The sequence below is a fragment of the Panthera tigris genome, chromosome B2, assembly GCF_018350195.1.
Source record: "Panthera tigris isolate Pti1 chromosome B2, P.tigris_Pti1_mat1.1, whole genome shotgun sequence".
Classification (NCBI taxonomy): Eukaryota; Metazoa; Chordata; class Mammalia; order Carnivora; family Felidae; genus Panthera; species Panthera tigris.
The window spans coordinates 120,309,576-120,332,338 of NC_056664.1; the positions used below are offsets into that span (position 1 = coordinate 120,309,576).

The following is a 22,763-nucleotide window of genomic DNA, read 5'->3' on the forward strand; positions in this document are numbered from 1 at the left end:
CCTTGGGACCCCTCTGCTCTTATCATTTCCCAAGCAACAGGATCAGATCTTATACAGTGATTGACTATAACCCAATAGACCAAGTGTCTACCCTTAAAAAAGTAAAAAGCTCTGTCATCCAGGACCAGCCCCTGTGACTTAACTATGATTAGACTGGAGATTCCCAAGCCTGCAAGAACTGTGTTCAGATAAAAAGGTAATTTAAGCGCCTTTGGTTCAAGAAGGAGTTTGTAACTGTTGTTGATAATGAGAATGAGGGGAAGCTCTGAAAAAAGCCCCCCGGTCAGAGCTGGTGTCAATCTCTATTAGGAAAATGCAGGCTTTAGAGTCTCTGTGACAATTCGGACTCAAATTGGGATGATCTCTTAGTATCTTCATATCTTTCCCTCTTCTACAGTAGATATTCCAGCGGTATGAGCCTTAGGAGTGGCCTCTACACCCCAGACCCAGAGTCAGCTGGGCCCGTGCACTGCCGGGTACACACAGGCTTAAGAGGCTTCTGGCCTGTGCCAGGGACTGGCTCCTTGGGGGTCCTTCTCTGAGCTGGCACGGTACTCCATTCAGCTCTTGGTGCTCTCAGCTTCGGCCAGCTCAGCTTCTTGGGGACATAGTCATTCAGGACAGACATTCTCACCCTCTTGAGTGGCATTCTACTTGCAGACTATTATCTTGACTTCCATTTCAACAAACTGCTTTATTGAAAAAGCGTCTTTCCTATTAGGCTCTGTAAGGGCAGAGATTCGTCTGCTTTGCCCACTGCTATATCCCCAGCATTCAGAGCAGCGCCTGGCCCAGATTATTTGTTGAAAGAATTACCTGCCAGGCAAACCAAATGTCAGGACCAACAGCCAACTTCGTAGGGTAGGCAATAAATACAGGGAACATTGCTTCGTGGTTTCCTTGTGAAATGCATTTGTCTATGGAAAAGGATTTATTTGGATGGGTTTATGAACGACTGACATCGTAAGACCACTCTGTAGCCCCCTGGAGTCTGAACCTGACGCTCTTGGAAGCAAACCACCGAGCTGGAAGTTACAGGAACATTTCCCAGGTTTTACAATTTTAAATGGATCCATTATTGCTTACCCTCCCCCGGCAACCAAGATATACAGAAATAACACACGTGACACAATTTATGTAAATATTTTTCAAGGTTTTATTGCAAACCAAAGTTGGTTTATCACACACAAAAAAAGTTGTGTGGTGGGGAGGGGGGAAGAATTGTACATATTATAACCATGTTAATTACAGTACATTAAAATGGTGGTTTACATTACAAATAAGCCTGTAAGTTTAAATATACTAGTGTTATAACCCAATGTACAGACTGTCTTTATACAATACATACAGTTATCAGGAATGCAAAAAAAAAAAAAAGGAGGAACATAAATAATGCCCATTTTACAGGTGACATTTTAAACAATGAAAATACCAGGCTTTGACCGACAACTGGGGCATTGGTCCATAAAAACCCTTTCTAAAAATAGAAATATTTGTAGCAGCAATGCTTTCTTTAAGCATCTGGATACAAGTCATTGCAAGACCATTTTCAATAAATTTTAGTTATTAGCTGTATCTTACAGAAGAAAAAAACGGTCTACACATAAATTTATCTTCCAAATATGGAAGAAACAAACAATGTCCCACATTGTAGTATCCTGCAAGTGTCACATTGATGCTTATAACGAAATCCATCTGTGATCAAGCATACCACATTCATACCACTGTTCACACAGTAAATCCACAAGGGGAGGGGAAAAAAAAAAAAAGAACTGAAACACTCTGCAACAGGAAAAGCTTTGGAGCTAACACGATCTCATCAGAAAAGGCACATTTCATCAGATTCGACATCACGGCCCAGACAGACCCTCAGAAAACCCTCCTTAGAGCTGCATCGTCCTAATAAGACCACTGCCTCTGTCTACGGCGGCACGCAAATGCTCACTGCAGAGATAGCACCATGTTGGAAGGAAGAATAAAAATGAAAACCTCATGAGCTCACTGAGAGGAGGATGTGCTCTTCGAAAAGCTTCCGGCGAACAGTGTGCAATGAGATTGCCAAGACGTGCAAGCTTCCAGAGATGTGCAAATTCTCTTTTAAGACGTCCTGTCAGCTGGCGGCCCCGCCAGAAGGCTAACTAGAACACTTAACACACACACACACACACACACACACACACACACACGAATCCTTCACGACCAACCCTGGGACCGTTCAGAGGAAAGAGTCCACAGGGGGTGCGTAGGAAAAGCCTAGGAAGGCCTCGGCCGCTTCCTTGACGCTGGCTGTGAGCAGGATGCTGTCAGGGGACCTGCCAATGGAGCTGGGGACCGGCTCTTCGGTAAATTCGGGATCAAAGTGCCTCAGGTCACTAGGTCCACTCTGTGGCAGGAAAACAAAACAAAACAAAACAAAACACTCAGCGTCAAGAATTCACGGTGGGTACAGGGCAGGGAAACCCTCATTTGGGCTTTAAATCCCGGAGCTCGACTCTTCAGGGCACTCTATGGAAACTCCCGTTAACAGCCATCTGTTTCAAGCACAGAAGCCAAAGGCCACACAAAGTTTAAATAAGGCGGAGGGTGCTCGCTTTTTAGCTTTTGGTACTTGAATTGGGAGCTGTGGTGAGAAGTGATGTTAGCTTGGCTGGGACAAAAATTCCACTTTTCACCTAGGGAAGGTTGTGGTTTGTGAATAAAGGACCCGCCAAGTTGTTCCTTGAGGGCCCTCCCCTCCACCACCACAGCCTCTGACTTAAAGAAATGCCCTTTGGGCCCTCCTATACTTGGCAGAAAGAGACACTCACCACATTTGGGTTAAAAGGGGGAGTAATCTTCTTATTAATGAGATCGTCCCAGTTAATTAGGGAGAAGAAGACGTGATTCTTAATCTCCATCTGTCGAGAAGAAACAGGAGGTTAAGTTAGACAGGTGGAATTCGAGAAGGGCAGTGAGGTCTAGGGCGCTTCCCAGCCCGCCCAGAACAGGGAGAAGGCACTCACAAAGTCGTCCTGGGCGCCCAGCCTCTTGGTCCTGTCCTTCTGCAGGAGGCCCTCCAGAAGGTGTCTGGCAGAATTGGTAATGTTGGGCTTCAGCTGGAGGGGCTTGTTCAGAATGTTGTCGTACATCTCAGCTGTGTTTCGGCTATAAAAAGGAGGCTGAAAGAACAGGGGAAATCAGCGCTTAATCGGGGGTCTGGTACAGCAGACATTACCAAGAGAGAAATGCAGTGTGGTACGCTAGATTCGACAAAGCCCTTCCCTTAATGGGTTTTTTCTGCCCTGGATTTTTCACTGTCTGTTTCGCAGTCCTCATCAGAGAGGAGACATTAATAAGCCACATTTTTCCTCACGCAGGTTAAGTGTGGTCATATCTGGAAAATGCGAGTTTACCAAAAAAAAAAAAAAAAAAAAAAAAAATTCACTAAGAGCTTGCTCTAAAACACCTATAAAATAACCATTTGGCTTCTCTTATCAGCATCTGATAAGGTTATTCATAAAGGGCAAGACACAATGACCAGATGGTACTTGTGTGCCCAGGTAAGTCTGGGCTACGTTCTGGGGAGCATTATCAAGCCAGGGCCATAGTCCATGACTCTCAACGTGCTACTCACCAGGCCATACAGCATCTCATATAAGACGGCCCCCAGGCACCACCAGTCCACGGTCCTGTCGTAAGGCTGCTTATGAAGCACCTCAGGTGCAAGATACTGAAACACAAAGCAGGACAACAGTGTTCAGGAGTCCGCGAAACCAGGAATCCCAAGACCAGGCATGCACTTTGAGAGGGCCGAGAGACCCTGGGTCCACCCGCAGGACACATGCCTTTACGTTACTTCCTGGTAAAGAGGCTGATGGGCCAGTTAGCTGTACTGATGTTTAGGAAGCTGTTGGGCACCCAGCAGATTATCCTACTTGGGAACTGAAAACCTTTTAGGCCATGGTTTTTGCAAACAGCTTGTCTTAATGAAAGCAACATGAGGCCTTGGGATTTCCCATGCTGCATCAAACAACAAATGTGTTTTACTTGCGCTGAATGGGACTGAGAAATCTCTGAGAATGATCTACTCTTCTGGTAGTTTAAGTATTATTGCACTTGCCTCCCCCTGGAAGGAGGGGCACAGACCAGTCCCCAAATCAAGAGCGCTCTTACCTCGGGCGTGCCACAGAAGGTGGATGTTGTGCCGTTGTGTTCGATGTTCTCCTTGCAGAGCCCAAAGTCAGTAAGGACAATGTGTCCCTGTGAATCCAGCAAAATATTCTCTGGTTTTAAGTCTCTGCAAGGAAAAAAAAAAAAAAAAAGTAGTTGTGTAAGTTAATTTCACTTCATAAGAAATCCTCTGGGAAAATAATAGCTTGGGGTATTAGAAGCATTTTCAATTCACTGAGGGTGTACAGTGAATACAAAAAGGGAGTCCTTGTTCTGCTAATCTATTCTGGATTAGGCACAATCCTAGCTGGCCGATTCCCTTGTGGCACGGAGTCAAGGCGGCTCACATGCTGGGGTATCCGGTTTTAGGTGACCAAGCTGTACGTAAATACAAATTATTTTAAGGCTCCATCAAAGGCTAGGGCTATGTCTTCTTTGTACCCAGGAAGGTAACCTTGAGGGCTCTGCAGCTCACCTATAAACGATGTTCAGAGAGTGCAGGTAACCCAAGGCACTGGCTATTTCAGCAGCGTAGAAACGAGCCCGTGGTTCCAGGAAGCAACGTTCCCTCTGAAGATGGTAAAACAACTGCAGGAGACGGGACAAGGTCAGCTGGGTTGCCAAGGCTTGGTAACAATGCATTTCATTAGACTTGACATATATAGCTAAAGAGAACAATTGCAGGAAGCGGCCCTAAATAGTCTCTTAACTATATGAAACTCTCAGGTTAAAGGAAATGCTAATTCTGGTAACTTTTCCCCCCTAAATGTCATTTAAAACCTCTCCTCTCAAACTGGAAACAAGAATGCGATGCACAGACACCCAAAGGTTAGTTCCCGTTCCCACCGCTCACCTCTCCACCATTAATATAGTCGAGGACAAAGTACAATTTGTCAGCGGTCTGGAAAGAGAAGTGAAGGCCCACCAGGAAAGGGTGTTTTACATTCTTCAGTAGAACATTCCGTTCCGACATAATATGCTTTTCCTAGAAAAAGGACAATTAGGATTTAGTGGCAAATTTCAACGTGGTACCAAAATTCTAAGGTAAAACCACCCAGTGAATGTCTATCTCCAACTGCAATCCATCACATTTCATACCTCCTTCTTTTTCAGAATCGCTTTCTTCTGTAAAACTTTGACTGCATAGAATGCTTCTTCTGCTTTGTGTCTTGCTAGAAGAACCTGAAATTTCAATTCAAAAAGTCATTTTGCTGCCCGCATCCACTGAGAATGTCAGACGAATGCATGAAAGACTATCAAAAATGAGGTCTTCAGATCTGAAATTACCTTTCCAAAACTGCCTTTGCCAATCACTTTCAAGAAGTGAAAGTCAGATGGTTTAGCATGAGGATTGGATGACGGGCCAAGGTTGATTTGCTGAGAGGGACTTGGCTGGAAAAGAAAACGTTTTCTTTTAATAGCCTTGCCTCAAAGGAAGACAACAATCACCATACATCCTAAACACAATCAAAGCTACTTTTCATCCGTACACAGTAATATTTCATATGGGAGTGTGCAAATGGTACACAGTAATGTTGTAACCAGATAAAAATTTTATGCAACATGCCTTTTAAAATACTGCACTGACTCAATACTTAAGTGCTTATGTCACTTGTTATGCCATTAACTGAGGCATTCCTGCCTTGAGACTAATTTCTAGAAAATGCTATTTTAATCCATCACGGTAGGAATACTAACTGACTCATTTACAAGATGCCTCCACAGAAGCATCACAAATAGAGAATACTTACTGGAGGAGAAGGGTTGGCATTCATAAGCTCAGGCTCCTGAGGTTGGGAGATTTTCAAAATGGACTGAACTTCAGGGCTGCAGAGAAAGGAACAACTGAGAACCTCCTAGACTCGTCGCAAGGGGGCACACCGACACCAGTAGTTAAGGTTCGGGCTCGACTTTTCCCGGACAGGTCCGAGTGTTTAAACTTAAAACCACCCAAATAAATGACTCAGTTAAAGAAAATAATAGCCAAAGAAAATAATAAGCCCACTTCAAATACAGCGATGAGGGCTGTTTTTCATGGAAACGGGGTGAATTAGGCAAACAGGAAAATTTTCACCTTGCAGCTCTCTCTTCCAGGCCAAATCAGCAAATTAGTTTTAATATTTAAAATGTTCTAAACTGGAATTGGAGAGAGAAAAGGGATCCCACCCTCGGGGAAGTCTTCGGCTTCCTGATCGACACCCCGACGAGAGTGTGTCTTCACTGCTGATAAACAAGCTAGGCTACTTATTTTTTATTTCCCCCAGTCCTCCCCCAAACTTACTGTTTGCATGCGTAGGAGTTATTGGCAATCTTCTGAATAAAGTCGTTCAGGCCCATCCTCCTCTGTTTCATGAAAGCTGTGAATTAAAGGAGAAATAAATAAACGTCTAGATGGCTTCGCAACGGCCGACGCCACACACACTGATTTATTTGATGCGTGACCTTAAAAAAGTTTCCACTTCGCACATCCTAGAAGTCCCGTATAATTCCTACACTCACCGATGAGAATTGCTACCATTCCCCTCATTCTGGAGTAAGTGAGGGTGCCCCTAGCAGCCTCGGTTTTCACCGTCATCTCCGCAGAGAGAGCACAGCGAGACGTTACAGAGGAGACACCAGCTCAGCCAACACTGGGCGCGCGCGGCGCCGCCGACTTTATAAGCCCCGAGCCGCCGCGGGGCGGGGCTCACGCCACAATGAGGAAGCGGTGCCGCCCGGCCCCGCCCTAGCCCCGCCCCCGGCCCCGCCCCCGGCGGCCGCGCGGCCCACCCGACCGCCGTGTGGCTGGCGGTGGCGAGCGGTTCGGTCCCGGGCGGGAGGGCAAGCCCTCCCGGCGGGGGCGGGGGGCGCGGGGACTGCCCGGGAGGCCCGGCCGCCGGGCTGTTATCTGCCTCTTTCAGCGACCCCGCGGGACAGAGGGAAACCGCAGGCGGAGGGGGCGGGGGCAGGGAGAGCCCGGGGTAATTTTCCACCCTTCTCATTTATTCCACCCGGCTGGGAAATCAGAGTCGCGGCACTGGGGCGCTTTCCGCCCGGCGCGCGGCGAGCCGGTGGCTCTGTACCCGCTCTGGTTTGTCACACCCTCACTGGCGATCCCCTCCGGGTCCCGAAGCCGGCCGTTCCCCCCCCCCCCCCCCCGCCGGCAGCCTAGCAGCCCCCGGCCGGCGGCCGCGCACAACCCGCCCGCGGTGTCTCTGTGCCGAGGGCGGCCCCGCGCGCCCTGATCTGCGGGGTCGCCGTGGGGCCGGGGCGCCCGGCGCGTCCCCCGCTCCCGCCGCCCCCTCGGCCGGCCTCGGTCCCTCCACCCTGAGGACGAGCACCCACCCCCGGCCCCTCTCGCCCGAGCCGAGCGACTAGCGGCGGAGCGGGACGGTCCCCGCGTGGCGGCCGCGGCGCTTACCCAGGCCGGTCAGCAGGAAGGACTCGCTGCGTTTCTGCGCCTCGGCCCTCTTTTTGTGGCGGGGCCGAAGCAGGGACTCGAGCCGGGCCCTGGCCAGCGCGCCCTGCATCTCCCCCATGGGCAGCGGCGGCCGGCGCGCAGCGGGCGAGGGCGACAGGAGAACACTGACGTTTCCTTGAAGGAGCCGCCGTGACTCAGGCTGGGCAAGATTTCCTGCCCCGAGACCCAAAACAAACAAATGGCCCTTGTGCACGGCCGAGCCGCTTCCGAAAACGCCTTTTTTGTGCTTTTGGCCAAAGCCAAGCAAGGCTGCAAAATCCCAGAACTTGGAAGCGGAGGAAGGAAGGAAAGAAAGAGGGAAGGGGGAGGGAGAGGTCAGGAATGTGTAGGGGAGGGGGCGGAAATAAAACTCGTCTCTGCACTAAAGGGAAAAAAAAAAGTACAATCTGCATTTCACTTTTGTTTCCTCCTCTAATCTTTGAGAACATTTTGTCCGTTCCACATGTAATTTTTCTTGCATCTTTAATCTCCGCCACGCCATGAACACGTGAGGTAGTGGCACGTTAGGGGAGCGGTGGCTCCGCGCAAGGCGCCGACCTGGCGTGACCCCGGGCATCGGCGACTCCCGGATTCCCTGTCCCGCTCTCCCACCTGAAAACTCCGCTGGGTCGCATTACATCGTCTTAAACACCCTTAGTCTGTCCTCGTCTTCCCTACCCCTCCTCCGGTTTATTTCAGCGCTGACCCGGGAGTCTTCTTACAGTTTAACCACCTTGCTCTTTCTCTCGAGTCCCAGGTAAACGGGGACTCGTGGACGCGTGAAAGATTAGCCGGGTGTCCGCTCTCCAGAGAGCAGTGGAGAGAGGGGAAGGCCTTGCAGAGCAGCGGCGCGGTGCCTTCCAGTAACCCCGCCGCTGGGAGATGCCTGGGCGCTGCTGCAGCCCGACCGCCGGCGCGGGGACGCGGGCCAGCGCTGGCGGGGAAGCCGAGAGCACAGCGACTGGGCCGGGAGCGGGAGGCGGCTGCAGGGAACTAAGGTTTGTAGGGCCGGGTACCTGGCACTTGCTGGTGCTGGCCGCGGCTGCCCTGCCGTGACCCCTCACTGCCAAGGGCCCTGCCATTTTTGAGTTACATACTGGGTCTGACACACTCCGAAATACCAGCTGTCAAACCAAGAATAGCCTGTGAAGCGGTTTTTTTTTCTTTCGTCCCCGGCAGGGATTTGTTTTGCAGGCACAAGCACCTCATTTGCCCTAATATGACCTGTAGCCTCAGCTGCTGCTTGGTTTGCTCAGTGGCAACAGCCCCAAACTGGGAAGGGAACACACATTCTCTCTGCCAGAGACTGGCTGGGAAATTTTGCCTGGGACCCACTCTTTAAAACACTTCTCAATGCCTGAGATGCCTGAAATTGATGCTCCAATCTAAAGCAAGGTTTAGGAAACTCCAATTCACGGTTTAAGTGGCCCATTACTGCTTCCTTTTCCATGGATCCTTCATAGAATATGACTTTGTTACTGCCAGTGCCCCCCGCGTCGGGTTCCACTCCAACTAGCCTGCTCCCACACCATTCCGTCCCCCTTGAAGACAGCAAATTTGGCACAGATTGTCCGGAAACACCGACCTGTACCAAGATTTCTGCGTGTTTGTTCTTAAAGCACGGAGTTGAGTAAACTTTTATCAGAGACCCTCCCCTGCGACTCCACACCCCACGCCTTCTGTAGGCCAAGTAATCTCAGATCCTCTAAAGCGTCTTCGTTTTCTCCATTCCCTCCAAATTATAGCAATAAAATCACACCAACCTTTCAAAGGGGATTTTATAGCTTCCTCTTTCATTCTTCAGGTTGCCTAGGATGTGAACGTTGGGGATTACTTTCTGGAGGCTGAAGGTAGAGCTCAGTTATGGTTGGAATAGTCTCCCTGCTTTGTGCCTGATAAGGCTGGAAGCTGAGATGATAGGGAGCAGGAGTCAGAGGCAGCTGTCCTGCTCTGTTATGCACCCCACTTTATATAAAGGCAATTTACATACAGGAAGGGAGCAAGCTGCAAAGTTCAACACTGGGCCGTTTATTCTCTCCATTGCAACATCACTCAGAAAATTACAGTCATCAGCGTCCTGAGTTTATTACACCCCCAGCAAGACACACAAGAAATGTAACTGGACTGATGATCATCACAAATCAGTCCAGAAAAAAAAAAAAAAGATTCAAAACACATGCACGGGGATCATTTTTTTTTTTTTTTCAAAGAAGCTCTGCCACATGCATTCCAAGAAGAACGTGGAATTCAAGTTAGAGGGCTCTAAGTGGAAGAGAGAAGAGGCACAACCATATGATTTGTGGTTGGAACAGAAAAAGGACGTCTGATGTTCTCCTTCCTCCCCCTACCCTAATGTTCGGCGCTTGGAGACGGACGGTCTGCTAAACTTATCATTTAACGTAGAGAATCAAGTTGTTGAGACTGGCTTTTCTTCCAACCGGATACCTGAAGGGTGGAGCAGGCGCCCCCTGTTCTGTCCCAGCAACCTACGAAGACTTCCGAACAGGAAGGTGACACACAGCGGCGGGTGGATGGGGTATGCGGTGGGGGGGAGGGGGGGGGGAGGTAGACGAGGGAACGGTGCGTGACGCGCGCCTGTTAACTATGCACTGGCTTTAGGGTTGCCCTGTGGTCGCTATTCAAACGCTTCGTCTGTTCTTCCTTCCCGTCGCCAGCCTCTTTCTTTGGTCCCGGTAGTCTTCCTACCGGGAGGAATCCGGCCCCTTTCCTCTTACTCCCTGGTGGCGAAGTGGCCAGAGTTGAGTCACCAAATTCAGCTTGTAAATGCAACCCAGAGGGCGATCGCGTTCTCTGCGAGAACCGCTCTGGAGTGCATGATTTCCCCCCACTTCTCCTGAGGTTTAATCAGTTCCAGAGAGTTTCTCTGTAACACCTTGTGCAGTCACAGAAAATATAGAAGGTTTGATAGGAGATAGGCTAATTACCTTCCCACTCCCCCAAGCCAGTAATCTCATTTACGCCTCATAGTGGGGAAACTGCAATCAAAACACTCAAATGGAAATGATTCACCCAGATGTAAAGTTTGCACTGAAACAAATCATTTTCCAGTGCATGTGTATTTTCATGCTTCAGAAAAATCATTTTAGTTCTACTTTAATTTTCCTTCGTGAGGGGCTGTAAATACTAAAACCTGAAGGCTTTGCTAAGATATGACCCTTTTCATTTAATTTGAGGGTTCAGGAAGGAAATTCCTGATATTTCTCTACATAGTGAAGTAAATATTTTGAAAATATTTTTACAAGGACCTAGTTATAGCCCCTCCTGGGCTGCTTCTTAAATGTCTCCGCTAGACGTACAGTCTTTTCATTCCTTAGATACAATACCTTCCACGATAATAGGGCAATACAATTGTTTTGCATTGTCCAAAGTGCCAAATATTCTAGAACAATCTTGTGCACAGTTTAGGTTCCCATACGTATTGATTTACTCATTGATCCTCATAGAATCCTTTTCCTGGAGCATCACCAATGTAATTACACGGAAACACCCAAAACCATAATTATTACTCCAGAGAGCAACTAAGTCAATCAGTTTCTGCTAAAGATCGTCACCGAGCGCATGCCTTTTGTTTTTTCTTTACAGTATTCGTCAAACAGAAAATGATAAAAAATGAGTTTATTCATAATGGCTATTATAGGTAAGTAATTAGTAGTGGTTAAATGTCTATAGATCACAGGTTCTATAGTGATTATTATGTTCTGTATTCATAATTGTCAAAAGTGAAATGCATAAAGAAGATGAGAATGTGATCGAATAGATGACTAAGAGAAGAACACAGTACTTAGAATAATAGTGTTCAGTGTTGTTAAAACCCACAAAACTACATCCTTTATTTTTGCAGGGCTTAGTTCTTTTCCAAGACAGCGGTTTTGTTTTTTGTTTTTTTTTTTTTAATTTTTTTTAACGTTTATTTATTTTTGAGACAGAGAGAGAACATGAACGGGGGGGGGTCAGAGAGAGAGGGAGACACAGAATGTGAAACAGGCTCCAGGCTCTGAGCCGTCAGCACAGAGCCCGACGCGGGGCTCGAACTCATGCACCACGAGATCATGACCTGAGCCGAAGTCGGACGCTTAACCGACTGAGCCACCCAGGCGCCCCAAGACAGCGGTTTTGAATAAACAAGACTACACACTCTAAGAAACTTGAAATAGGGTTTCGCTAACTAATATACACGTAGCTGTCTAGTAGGGAGGCTTTAGGTTGTTTTCTCTAACAGCACTTTTAAGTTATTAAGGATTAAGCAATTTTGGTTGCTTTCCTTCGGAGTTGAGCCGGAGATAGGCAAACTTGTGAAGTATCAAAACTTGCTTTTGGAACCAAATGTATCTCCTTCCTATAACCCTTCTCTCTCTCACTGGAGTGAACTGCTGGGCCTCTCCACTTCCCACACACAGCACTGGCACACGCTGTGGTCCTGAAAACCCTGGAATATTGCCTTCTGCCCTCCTTCCCCCTAATGCCAACTGCCTCAAAGCCCTGCTTTCAGCTAATCGCCCGCAGGAGGTATTGACCTGATTCTCCTTCTCCAGCTCCCTGGCTTTCGCCCTCCTTCCCTCCCTGCCTCCCTTGCTCCCTTCTTCCCCCAACCTTCCATTTGTACATGCAAGCATTTAATAAGGATTTATTAAGTAAGTATAAATGTTAAGATCAAGGGACACACATACGAGTAATCCAGTTATCTGATGCATAGAAGCTGTCATTTTCAGTGGGGAGCATACGTGTGAATGATGAGGCACCAGGAGGAGTGTTACCCCATGATAAGTGTTAAAACAGAGGTTGGGACAGTCTACCACAGGAGAGCGGAGAGAGGACTGTTCTACCGGGGAGCAGTAGCACCCATGTGCATGTCGAGGGAAGTCGCCACAAAGAAATCATGTTTGGGCTGATCCTGGGAGATTCAGCTGGGAACAAGAGAGGAAAGTCATGCTAGGCAGAAGAAATAGCACAAGTGACTAACTCTCAGGTGCTGTTTAGCACCTCTGGAACGCTGTGGAAATATGGTCCATATTCAGACCTGACACACAAGCACAGTGTAGACAGCTGCTGTTGCTGCTGCAGTGGAAAAATAGCACTTTCAAGGGAGATAAAGATTCCAGAGGCACAAATCTGTCTCTCCCTTTCTCTGCCTCCCCCTCTCCAACCCTGATATACACGGAATTAATAATGTCTTAAAAATGCATTCATTGAAAGGACTGCCAAGCATTAGCCTGCATAGGTATCTTTGTGTCTAGTATAGCTGTAGATACAACTGGAGCTCCTTGGTCCTGATCAACAGATTCTTCTAGAACTCTGCTTCAGACACCGCTAGACGCAGGAGGTACAGTGATGAACATGAGCTCACATGGGGAGGGCCGGGTGGGAAGTTCCCCACGAAGGTAGATTGAGCCAGACTGAGAAGGGATTCAAAGCCACAAGGAAAATTATTCCACCAAGGCTTTCAGAGAGACATACTCCGATGTGTTTTGGAAAGTTCATTCAAACCAACACATGATTCATAACTCAACTCTTAATCCTTCAAAGGATACTTGCTTTTTTTTAAGTACCCCTAGCTCATTAAAAATGAACAAATTTGCACGCACAAACATGTAAGGGAGCATTGGAGACTGGAATGGGAGATTTATGTAGTTGGAAGATGTATGAACAATTAGACAAGCATAGGTGTAATCTAACACGGGGATTGGCAATCTTTCAGAGACAGTAAATGACTCCAATGTTCTAGACCCATCTGCCTAACAATAAAGTTGGTGGGAGGATGGGGGGCATGGTTTTGTAGTGAATTTTTTACTTCAGTCAGGAGACAAATCAAAGAAAGGAAGCCGGTGGTCGCTCTTGACACGGTAGGAATGACAATCTAGCCAAAGGGTCTATGACAGTCCGAAAACTCACCGTAATCCCATCTTTGGGATGCTGTAAATGTCTGCTCTAGTATGATCGAATGAGCAATAAATAAAAATAAAAAATGACTATTGGGGCGCAGGCTGCCTGGGTGGCTCAGTTGGCAAGCTTCTGACGCCAGGATTTGGCTCGGGTCATGATGTCATGGTTTGTGAGTTAGAGTCCCATAGTGGGCTCCATGCTGACAGTGCGGAGCCTGCCTGGGATTCTCTCTTTCCCTCTGTCTCTGCCCTTCCCCCGCCCACTGTCTGTCTCTCTCTCTCAAAAATAAATAAATAAACTTAAAAAAAATTAAAAAAAAAAAAAAAGAACAACTATCAGAGCACCTGGGTAACTCAGGTTACCTTGGTTGTCTGGCTCTTGATCTCAGCTCAGATCACGATCTCACGGTTCGTGAGATCAAGTCCCGCATTGGGCTCTGTGCTGACAGCATGTAAACTACTTGGAATTCCCTCTCACCCTTTCTCTCTACCCCTTCCCCACTCGCTCTCATTCTCTCTCTCTCTCTTTCTCAAAATAAATAAACATTAAAAAAATAATTTTCAACCAGAGAATTAAGAAATGATAAATGTAATGATAAAATGCCAGATATTGAGGCAAGGAAAGCCAGAGAGCTTTGACCTTCAGACCTCCTTCCTTGGCTCTATCCATGGGGAGTCCACACCTGCACTTACTCTCCCTCTCAAATCTCACAGCCCAGCCTGGCATTCAGGCAGCACAGGGCTTGAAATTTCCTTGCAGGCTGAATCCTTCTTGGGGCACACATATTAAGGTTGTGACCTACATGAAGACCGGATAATGGGCAATCTTTCACCCCCCTCCTCTATAAATGCCAAGAACAAATAAGGAGACTGGATTTCTGGCAGACATCTTTTGCCAAACTTAAGTGAAACCTGAAAGCTTCAATTTGCTCAGTATCAATGTCTCCCCAAATCTCTCCCATTTCTGACCCTATAATTAATCTAGGAAGAAACAACAGAAACTCCCCCCATCAAGGATTGTTTCCAGTGAAACTTGCCTACAAATTGCAGTAACAAAACAACATTAATGTAACAGTAACCAACATGGGAAAACCAGGAGCAGGATGGTTGGCGGAAGGTTGATTGGCATAATTTTAATGTAAAGCAGTTTAGTGAGCTTCTTTTTCTTTTAACTTTTTTTTTAATGTTTATTTTTGAGAGAGAGAGAGAGAGAGAGAATCCAAAGCAGGATCCCAGCTCAGAGCCCCACGCAGGGCTCGAACCGTGAGGTCATGATCTCAGCCCAAGTAGGACACTTAACAGACTGAGCCACCCAGGCGCCCCAAGTGAACTTCCTTTTGATTTCAACCCTGAATGTAAGCTGCATAAACATTTATGTCACCTTCCTCAACAGGCTCTGAAGTGTCAGTAACATGCTGAAGGTGGGGCTCCCTGTGGTCCACGTTAATCCACTACAGCTGAGGCTCATTACCTGTGACGCCTTAGACAAGGTATTCTCTTAACCTTGAAAATCTGTATAATGGGGATACTAAAACTTGATATAAGTTGCAAAAAAAAAATAACTGAAATAGAGAATTTAGTAAGTTGGAATCTCACACGGAAAATAGGACACATCTGTGTTCCTTACCCCTACCGTACACATGTCACAACTAGAAACAGAACATATCATACAACTCAAATGGCTCCCACAAATCACGACAACTATGGTTATGTACTGTGCTTAAAGCACATGAAGAATACGAGCCACTTAATCTGCTGGGCCAAGGACAGGCCCATGCGATGGCAATTCCACCAAGGGCCTGAAAAGATGATCCATTTAGTTCTTCAGACTTCTCCCTCCTCTCTTGGTCTCCCCATGGACAATGCTCCAGAATGGGTTGGATCAAGGAACTAGATGCCCTGATAACCGAATAAACACTTGTTTATCAAACAAAGGCTAAAGTTTAAATCGAAAGAGCAGAGAGTAAGCCAAAAGCTAACCCAGAGGAGTTTTTAGTTGCTCAGGGTGGATGGAAAACAATAGAATGTATGTTTGGGCCTATTGAGAGGGTGGCGTCATTGAAAGCAGGTCCTACAAGGCTAGTCAACACAGAAGATGCTTTCCCTGGGTCGTTCCACCTGTCCTCAGGGAAAGAAGAGAAAACTCCAAAGGCCTGTGTGTGGCCTATTATGTTTAGTCCTTCAGACCTCTATGGGGCACTGCTTTTGTGCCAGGCAGTGTGCTGAGTCCTGGATCTAACAAAGATACCCAAGGTGGACAGCATTGCCACACTCAAGGAGGGCATGGTCCACATTTCTTTAGCTGAATTGAATAGCTTCCCAAAAGCAAAGATAAGCTTACAGATATTTCTACTTTTTCTAAGACCCAGCTATGCCATTAAGAGACAGCCTTGGGCAGGTGTAACCATTTAGAATACCCACTTTTTCGAGTGAGGAATGAGCTGGAAGCCCTCTGGTAGCTGTAATATTGTGCGGTGCTGTGATATCTGGGAAAAGATAAATCTGAAAGGAACTTCTGGATGCCCAGAACCACCTCCTATAATAGTGCCCGGCTACTCCTTTGGAGCCCTTCCCTTCTGCCCCTCATGGTAGCCTTTAGTCAAGGATTTTGTGGCTTAGTTATTTACATCTCAAGTGTCTCTCTGGACTGTTGAGTGCTTTGAAGATTAGACCACATGAGTGAGATTGATGTTTCTTGCCTACCTAACATGCTTTAATCAGGCCCTTCTCCAGCTCCCTCTTCCCACTCTCTTTTGTTCTCCAGGCTGACGCCATCTTGGCTCTGTTCCTTTTACAAAGCCAGTCTTGTGTCTGCCTTTGGGACTTTGTCTATGCCACGCTCTTCACCTGGGATGATTTCCTCCTGGTGCTCACATGGCTGGATCCTTCTTGCCATTCGGATCTTAGAGTAAACATCATTTACACAATGGACCTAAACCACCCAGCTGGCCATCCTTTGCCACTCATCCTATTTCAATGATCTGCATATTAGTTTTATTATCTGACATTTTTCTTGGGTTCATTATCTCCTTGCACTAGAAAGTAGCCTCTGTAAGACAGGGATGATATTTGTTTTATTCTTCATAGTATCCCTGATGCCCGGAAGAGTGTGTGGCCTAAAGGAAGTGCTTAATAAATGAAACGACTTAATAATATACCCCTTATATATTGCTGGGTACATAATTGTTTCTCAATAAATTATGGTTTTCCTCCCTTCATCTCATAATCAAGGGTACGTTTTCTTAGCAATCCCTTCACACCTCACTATAAAAAGCAAGACAAAATCAAACCAAACAAAAAAGAAAACCCTTGAATTTAGGTATTTTATTATATATTACATATTATGCTACTCAATTCCTTCAGAAAACCAAGGCACTAAATTTTGTAAATGATGTACAAGGAAGATTTTGAAATCAAGGCTGTTCTTTTAGTCCAAGGAGGTCATTAAACAATCATAGTGAATAACCATTTTTCAAGAAAACTGAAGTAGATACTCTTTTTTACAGACCACATTCAATGGACACTTTGTCAAGTGCAGAGGCTCTTACCATTGGGAGGGGGGCCATCTCAGGCTTTCATCTGTCCATCTTGGGAAAATGCCAGTGTTGCTTCTTATTCCAAGGACCACAGATAATCTTCCAATGAGTCAGAAAAATGTATCCTCTCTTCTCTCTCCTTTTAAACTTGCTCCCTAAATTCTCCTTTGTCCCCTAATTCTTTGCCATCTATTAAAATAGAATTTTAAAATGAGAATCCATTAGGCCCCATGATTCTTTGCTTCTGCTTTTGGGTGAAGGCCCTCTGGCCTATTCCTTTCATGAACCTCCCGGGTTTTGCAGGTGCGGACTGATCATACTCATGAGACGTTGGCCGTTAACTAAGGAGAACTCCCCTTTGTTCAGAGGTTAAAGAAATGGCAAGCTAACTTTCCCAGAGTAGCACAGCTCAGACACAGAGACAGCCTAGTGCTCTCCAGGTCTCTTCCCAGCATTCTGTGATTGTCCTGCAGAATCTGTAAAAGTAGATGTATCCTCAGTAGATGTTGGTAGCAAGATGTCAACCTGTATTTGTAGATACGTAGGAATAAAGGGAGGGAACACTCTCTTCATTAATGACACCATATGAATTTGGTTTATAGGAAAGAATGCTGTCATAGCGTCTTCGACTTCTATCATTCAACCGACTTTCCCCAAGAGCTTCAGAACCTCTCATCCAGCCTGAGGACACACAGGATAACCTGGCCACCTCACGGAGGGTTTTCTATCTTGTAATCACAAAGGTCTTTCATAACCTTCATATTGCCAGAAAGCCTGAATGAACATTTATTACAAAACACTTCTACTTTCTTTTCTTTTCTTTTTTTTTTAATGTGTATTTATTTTGAGAAAGAGAGAGAGTGTGTGTGTACATGAGCAGGAGAGGGGCAGAGAGAGAGGGAAAGGGAATCCCAAGCAGGCTCCACACTCAGTGCAGAGCCCGACACAGGGCTCCGTCTCAAGACCACGAGATCATGACCTGAGCTGGAGTCAGGAGTCAGACACTTAACCTACTGAGCCCCCAGGTGCCCCTACTTTATTTTCTTTTAAAATATCCTTCTCGGGGGCTCCTGGGTGGCTCAGTTGGTTGAGCGTCCGACTTCGGCTCAGGTCATGATGTCACAGTCTGTGAGTTCGAGCCCTGCATCGGGCTCTGTGCTGATGGCTCGGAGCCTGGAGCCTGCTTCTGATTCTGTGTCTCCCTCTCTCTCTGCCCCTTCCCTGCTCATGCTCTGTCTCTCTCTGTCTCAAAAATAAATAAAAACATTAAGAAAAAAAAATTTAAATATCCTTCTCTACGCAACGGTAAGGCCTCAATGAAGGTGCCTAGCATGTAGTTCTGCAGCCACGGCAGAATGACCGTTGGGTTGTCAGAGTGGCAAGGCACATGCACAAGTACCAAGTTGGTAAGTAATTATATTTTCGTATCTCTGTGTATGCATATTTACATATATGTGTCTACGTGTGTGTGTGTGTATATACAGAGAGAGAAAGAAAGAGAGAGAGAGGAGAGGGAGAGAGTTTATTTTTAAAAAACTAGCTGTGACTGTGGAGGCTGTGAAGTTCAAAATCTATAAGGTGGGGGGCAGGCTGCAGACCCAGGAGAGAACTAATGTTGCGACTAAAGTCTGAAGGCCATCTGCCGGTAGAATTCCTTCTTGCTCAAGGGAGGTCAGTTTTTTTGTTCTGTTAAAACCTTCAACTGTTCACCTGTTTGGTTAAAGCTCACCCATACCATGGAGGACAATCTGCCTCACTCAATGTGATTTAAATGTTAATCTCATACAATAAATACTGTCTTGAAACATCTGAGATAATGTTTCACCAAGTATCTAAGCATTGTGGTCCAGCTAAGCTGATACATAAAATTAACTATCACAAGTCCACCTCTTGTGAATTTGGCAGCCACATGCATCTTATTAATTTGTGTTTAATTTCCATATAAAGACAATAATAAGGTCAAAGCTGCCACCTAACACGATGCAACTATCCTGCATAGAACTGAAAACCTACTAACTTTTCCCCCAGAAGATGTAAAGTCTTTGTGGGATGTTTATTCTTCTTCGTATCCTATAATGTAAATACTATGAACGTAAAGTTCACAATTATTAACTACCGTGGGTATACAGTCACCACGTCTTATGTTACAGGACAAGGAGACAAGAGAGGGAAGAAAACGAAGAGATTGATACACACGTACAGAAACACAAGCATATTCATAACAAATAAAGAAGGAATACTCATGACAGTCATAGTCCTTGTTTCTGTAACTGGTCGCGTAGTCACGGCTGGTATTTATAACTATTTTATGCCACTACCTATTTGTTTTCAGTAAGCACCTCAACTGGTCACGGTGCTTTACCTAATAGGGTGACGCAAACCTTTCTCCCCAACAGGGGAGTAGTGGTCCTGTCTGGGCCATTAGTTGTCCTGTCTGGATTGGGTTGTTGTCGTTTTCCACTGACTTTAATCACAAGGCCCGGTCATACTAAGAGACTCCCTGAGGGATCACCTATATTCCAGACAGACTCTTCCTTACCTCCACTGTGGAGTAGCAGTCGAATTTCTCCTTGGTCGTCAGGACCAGTCATCCCAGCCAGCATAGTCCCTCCCTTCTTTGCCTGTTGATTTCGGGGCACAAAGAGCCCAAGGAAGCTGAATGGCAGTCTTAACTTCCAGTTCAATGAAATTGTTGTTGTGTCTTCCAGTGGAAGCATTCTTCCCTTTGGAACCAAGGTTTTAGGCCAGCAAGGCATCAAGTTGGGAAGACAGGATGCAAAAATGTTGCTTGTAGGTCACTAGGGCAAACAGGGAGTGGTACCACCACCAATTCTACTCCTTGATTTCGGAACCTGTGAATCCCAGCTATGGGAGAAGCAGCACCATATACTGGATGCTGATTCAGAGCATATATAGTCTCCTGGAAAACCTTGCCCCAGCCCTGCAAAGTATTGCCATCTAGCTGGCACTGTAACTGCATCTTCAAAAGGCCATTCTACTATTCTGTCAAGCCAGTTGCCTCAGGTTATTAGGGAATACAGTTAAGACCAGTCAATTCCCTGAACATGGGGCCCAGTGGCATACTTCGTTTGCTATAAAGCTAGTTCCTTGATCAGAAGCAGTGCTACATGGAATACCCTGATGGTGGATGAGGCATTCTGTGAGTCCACAGATGATTGTGTGGGGAGAAGCATTGCATACAGGAAGGGCAAATCAGTATCCAGAGTAACAAGAGTCTGCCCGTTCCATGATGGGGGGGCTGGATGTAATCTACCTGCCAGATGGTTGGCTGATCACCCTGGGGAATGGTGTGACATCAGAGTTTCCGGATTGGTCTCTGCTACTAACAGACTATGCACTTAGCCATGGCTGTGGTTAGGTTGGCCTTGGTGAATGGAAGTCCGTGTTGCTGAGCCCATGTATAACCTCCATTTTTGCCACCATGGCTATTCAGTTCACTAGCCCTTTGACGACAGGGGGACTGGGAAAGAGGCTGACTGATATCCACAAAATGAGTCATATTATCCACTTGATTATTAAAATCCTCGTCTCCTGAGATCACCCTTTGGAAATTACTCACATGGCATGCAAATATCTTCACATTTTTTGACTATGCAGGGAAGTTTATCCATATTACTCTTCCCCAGACTTTCTTGTCACCCATTTTTAAATCATGTTCCTTCTATTTACAATTGCTTGACCATCCTGCCAAATCATTAGCTGCCCTCCCATGAGTGGGTATAGAGTCCCATGTCTGTCTAGTTCTCCTTCCAAGCAAAATGAGCAAGCAGGTGAATTGCTCTTAACTTCTGCCCACTGAGAGGATTTCCTTCACCACTATCCTTCAGCAATGTACCAGAAAGGGACGATAGCATTGCAGCTATCGACTTCCATGACTGTGCTTATACATGCCAGTATCTCAGTGGTGTCATTCATAACACAAGGGTATCACACACAAGCGTCATCTCACACAGAAATATGAAAATGCACTAACCCACTGACTTGGTTCTAAGCATTTGGATTGGTATTTCCTGAGGATTCAACATCATTTGCTGCTTTCTTCGTGCTTAGCAGACTTGAGTATATTTCACTATTTTTAAAACATTCCTGGCTAGCTTTGATATTTGGATTTTGTTGCTTTTCTTGTATGCCCACTCTCCTTTTAGCTAATAATTTACAATATTTGTAAATTATCCGTAACCTTGTGAAAATTGGGCACTGCCTCAATTTACCAGGCAAAATTCAAAGAAATATTAGTGATGCCCTAACTATATTACTACTTGACCATCCGTGTAATATATTTGAGTAAATGTATGGAAGGCATTGTTTGGGCACTGGATAATTTTTTGTAGAAAATTCAGAGGGTCACCTACAGCACATTTTATGTTTTATTCAGTAGGACCACAACTTGGCAATTCGAATACTCCATGTGCCAGGGTGGCACCTTAGTTCTTGTGATGCCTAAAAAAGCCCCAAGAAAATGTGACTGCTTGATATCTGTTACTTTTGGGAGGTGTCCATTGTGATTCCATAATCGGCTACTCCTAGAATTTCAGGAGATGTAGCAGGAACTTCATTTTCCATACAGCTTATTCTGAAGTTTTGAAGCTCTTCCCCAGCCCCTGAAAACCCCCAAGAGGCTCATGGTCTCATCCCTGCTAGTAATGACCCCTCAGCTAAGCAGGGATTTTAGGAATCTGTGCACATGTTTACGCTTTTCTAGTATTTTGAGACGCCAAAAAAGCAGGATTATTTGGTACTCTTGTCTTTCCTTACTTCCTAACATATGCATCGCACATTAAATGTTCAGTCAATTTTGGACATATTTGATGAATAAATCTCTCTGCTGGGCCCACCATAAATTTTCCAGCGTATCTCTTCATCAGCTTTAAAACCCTAAGATAAACATTAAAAGCCACGATCCTTTGCTCAGGTGACACATTATAGTGGGAGATGTTTATTCTAGACTAGTTAGTGGGAGGAAATTTATTTTTGTTTTTTATTGTTATATCCTGGATCAGAACAATGTTTAGCTGTCACAGCCAAATTTTCTAACAGCATATGGTCTTACTGTCAGACACTTTTGATAGTACTATCTGTTTTTGAGTTGTGATTACCGAATCTTTTTAACAAATAAGATTGGTTGTCCCCAAAAAACTATTTGATGGTTTGGCTAAGAGTTTCAGATGCATTAACTACTTCTGGTGTGTGTGTGTGTGTGTCTGTCTGACGACAGCAACCTTGTTTCCTAATCACCCCTTCACAACAGATATAAATAAAATTTAACAACAAAAATGAAAATAGGCTTTGTATAAAACCACAGGAAAACCGCAGACAAGAAATTAAACAGATGTGAGCAAAAGGTAGGAATCATGAATAATGCCTCACTTTCTAAGCTAAGTAAATACGGTCACTTAAAAAAGTTGCTGGGGCGCCTGGGTGGCTTAGTCGGTTAAGTGGCCGACCTCGGCTCAGGTCATGATCTCACGCTCCCTGAGTTCAAGCCCCTCGTCGGGCTCTGTGCTTACAGCTCAGAGCCTGGAGCCTGTTTCGGATTCTGTGTCTCCCTCTCTTTGACCCTCCCCCATTCATGCTCTGTCTCTCTCTGTCTCAAAAATAAATAAACGTTGAAAAAAAAATTAAAAAAAAAAAGAAAAAGTTGCTATGTTTTTTGCTTATAAAACTCTTATGTTTAAAATTCCACTAGAGTTGATCCTCATTTAAATCAAATGGTATTCC

At 45.7% G+C, this 22,763-nt stretch overlaps 1 protein-coding gene and 1 long non-coding RNA gene across 4 annotated transcripts; one reads left to right on the forward strand and one right to left on the reverse strand.

Annotated features, from left to right (window-relative positions):
- Positions 1 to 1,218: 1,218 nt before the first annotated feature.
- SGK1 (serum/glucocorticoid regulated kinase 1) lies at positions 1,219 to 9,501 on the reverse strand. 3 transcript variants are annotated; one of them, XM_015535958.2, is made up of 12 exons: positions 9,352 to 9,501; positions 6,431 to 6,506; positions 5,901 to 5,976; positions 5,437 to 5,541; positions 5,248 to 5,331; positions 5,003 to 5,134; positions 4,625 to 4,737; positions 4,153 to 4,276; positions 3,614 to 3,709; positions 3,003 to 3,158; positions 2,808 to 2,897; positions 1,219 to 2,383 (listed from the first exon to the last, which is right to left on the reverse strand). In XM_015535958.2, exons 1-12 carry the CDS (start codon positions 9,383 to 9,385, stop codon positions 2,216 to 2,218), a joined length of 1,254 nt encoding a protein of 417 aa, XP_015391444.1. In that variant the 5' UTR covers positions 9,386 to 9,501; the 3' UTR covers positions 1,219 to 2,215. The 3 variants fall into 3 exon arrangements, with proteins under 3 accessions (XP_015391444.1, XP_042843113.1, XP_007078653.1); XM_042987179.1 differs by lacking the exon at positions 9,352 to 9,501 and adding an exon at positions 7,550 to 8,424; XM_007078591.3 differs by lacking the exon at positions 9,352 to 9,501 and adding an exon at positions 6,649 to 6,798.
- On the forward strand, positions 9,407 to 17,896 carry LOC122238743. The gene is made up of 4 exons (XR_006217874.1): positions 9,407 to 10,098; positions 11,192 to 11,246; positions 14,882 to 14,978; positions 17,627 to 17,896. It is a non-coding gene; the product is annotated as an uncharacterized LOC122238743 (long non-coding RNA).
- The last annotated feature ends 4,867 nt before the right edge of the window (positions 17,897 to 22,763 follow it).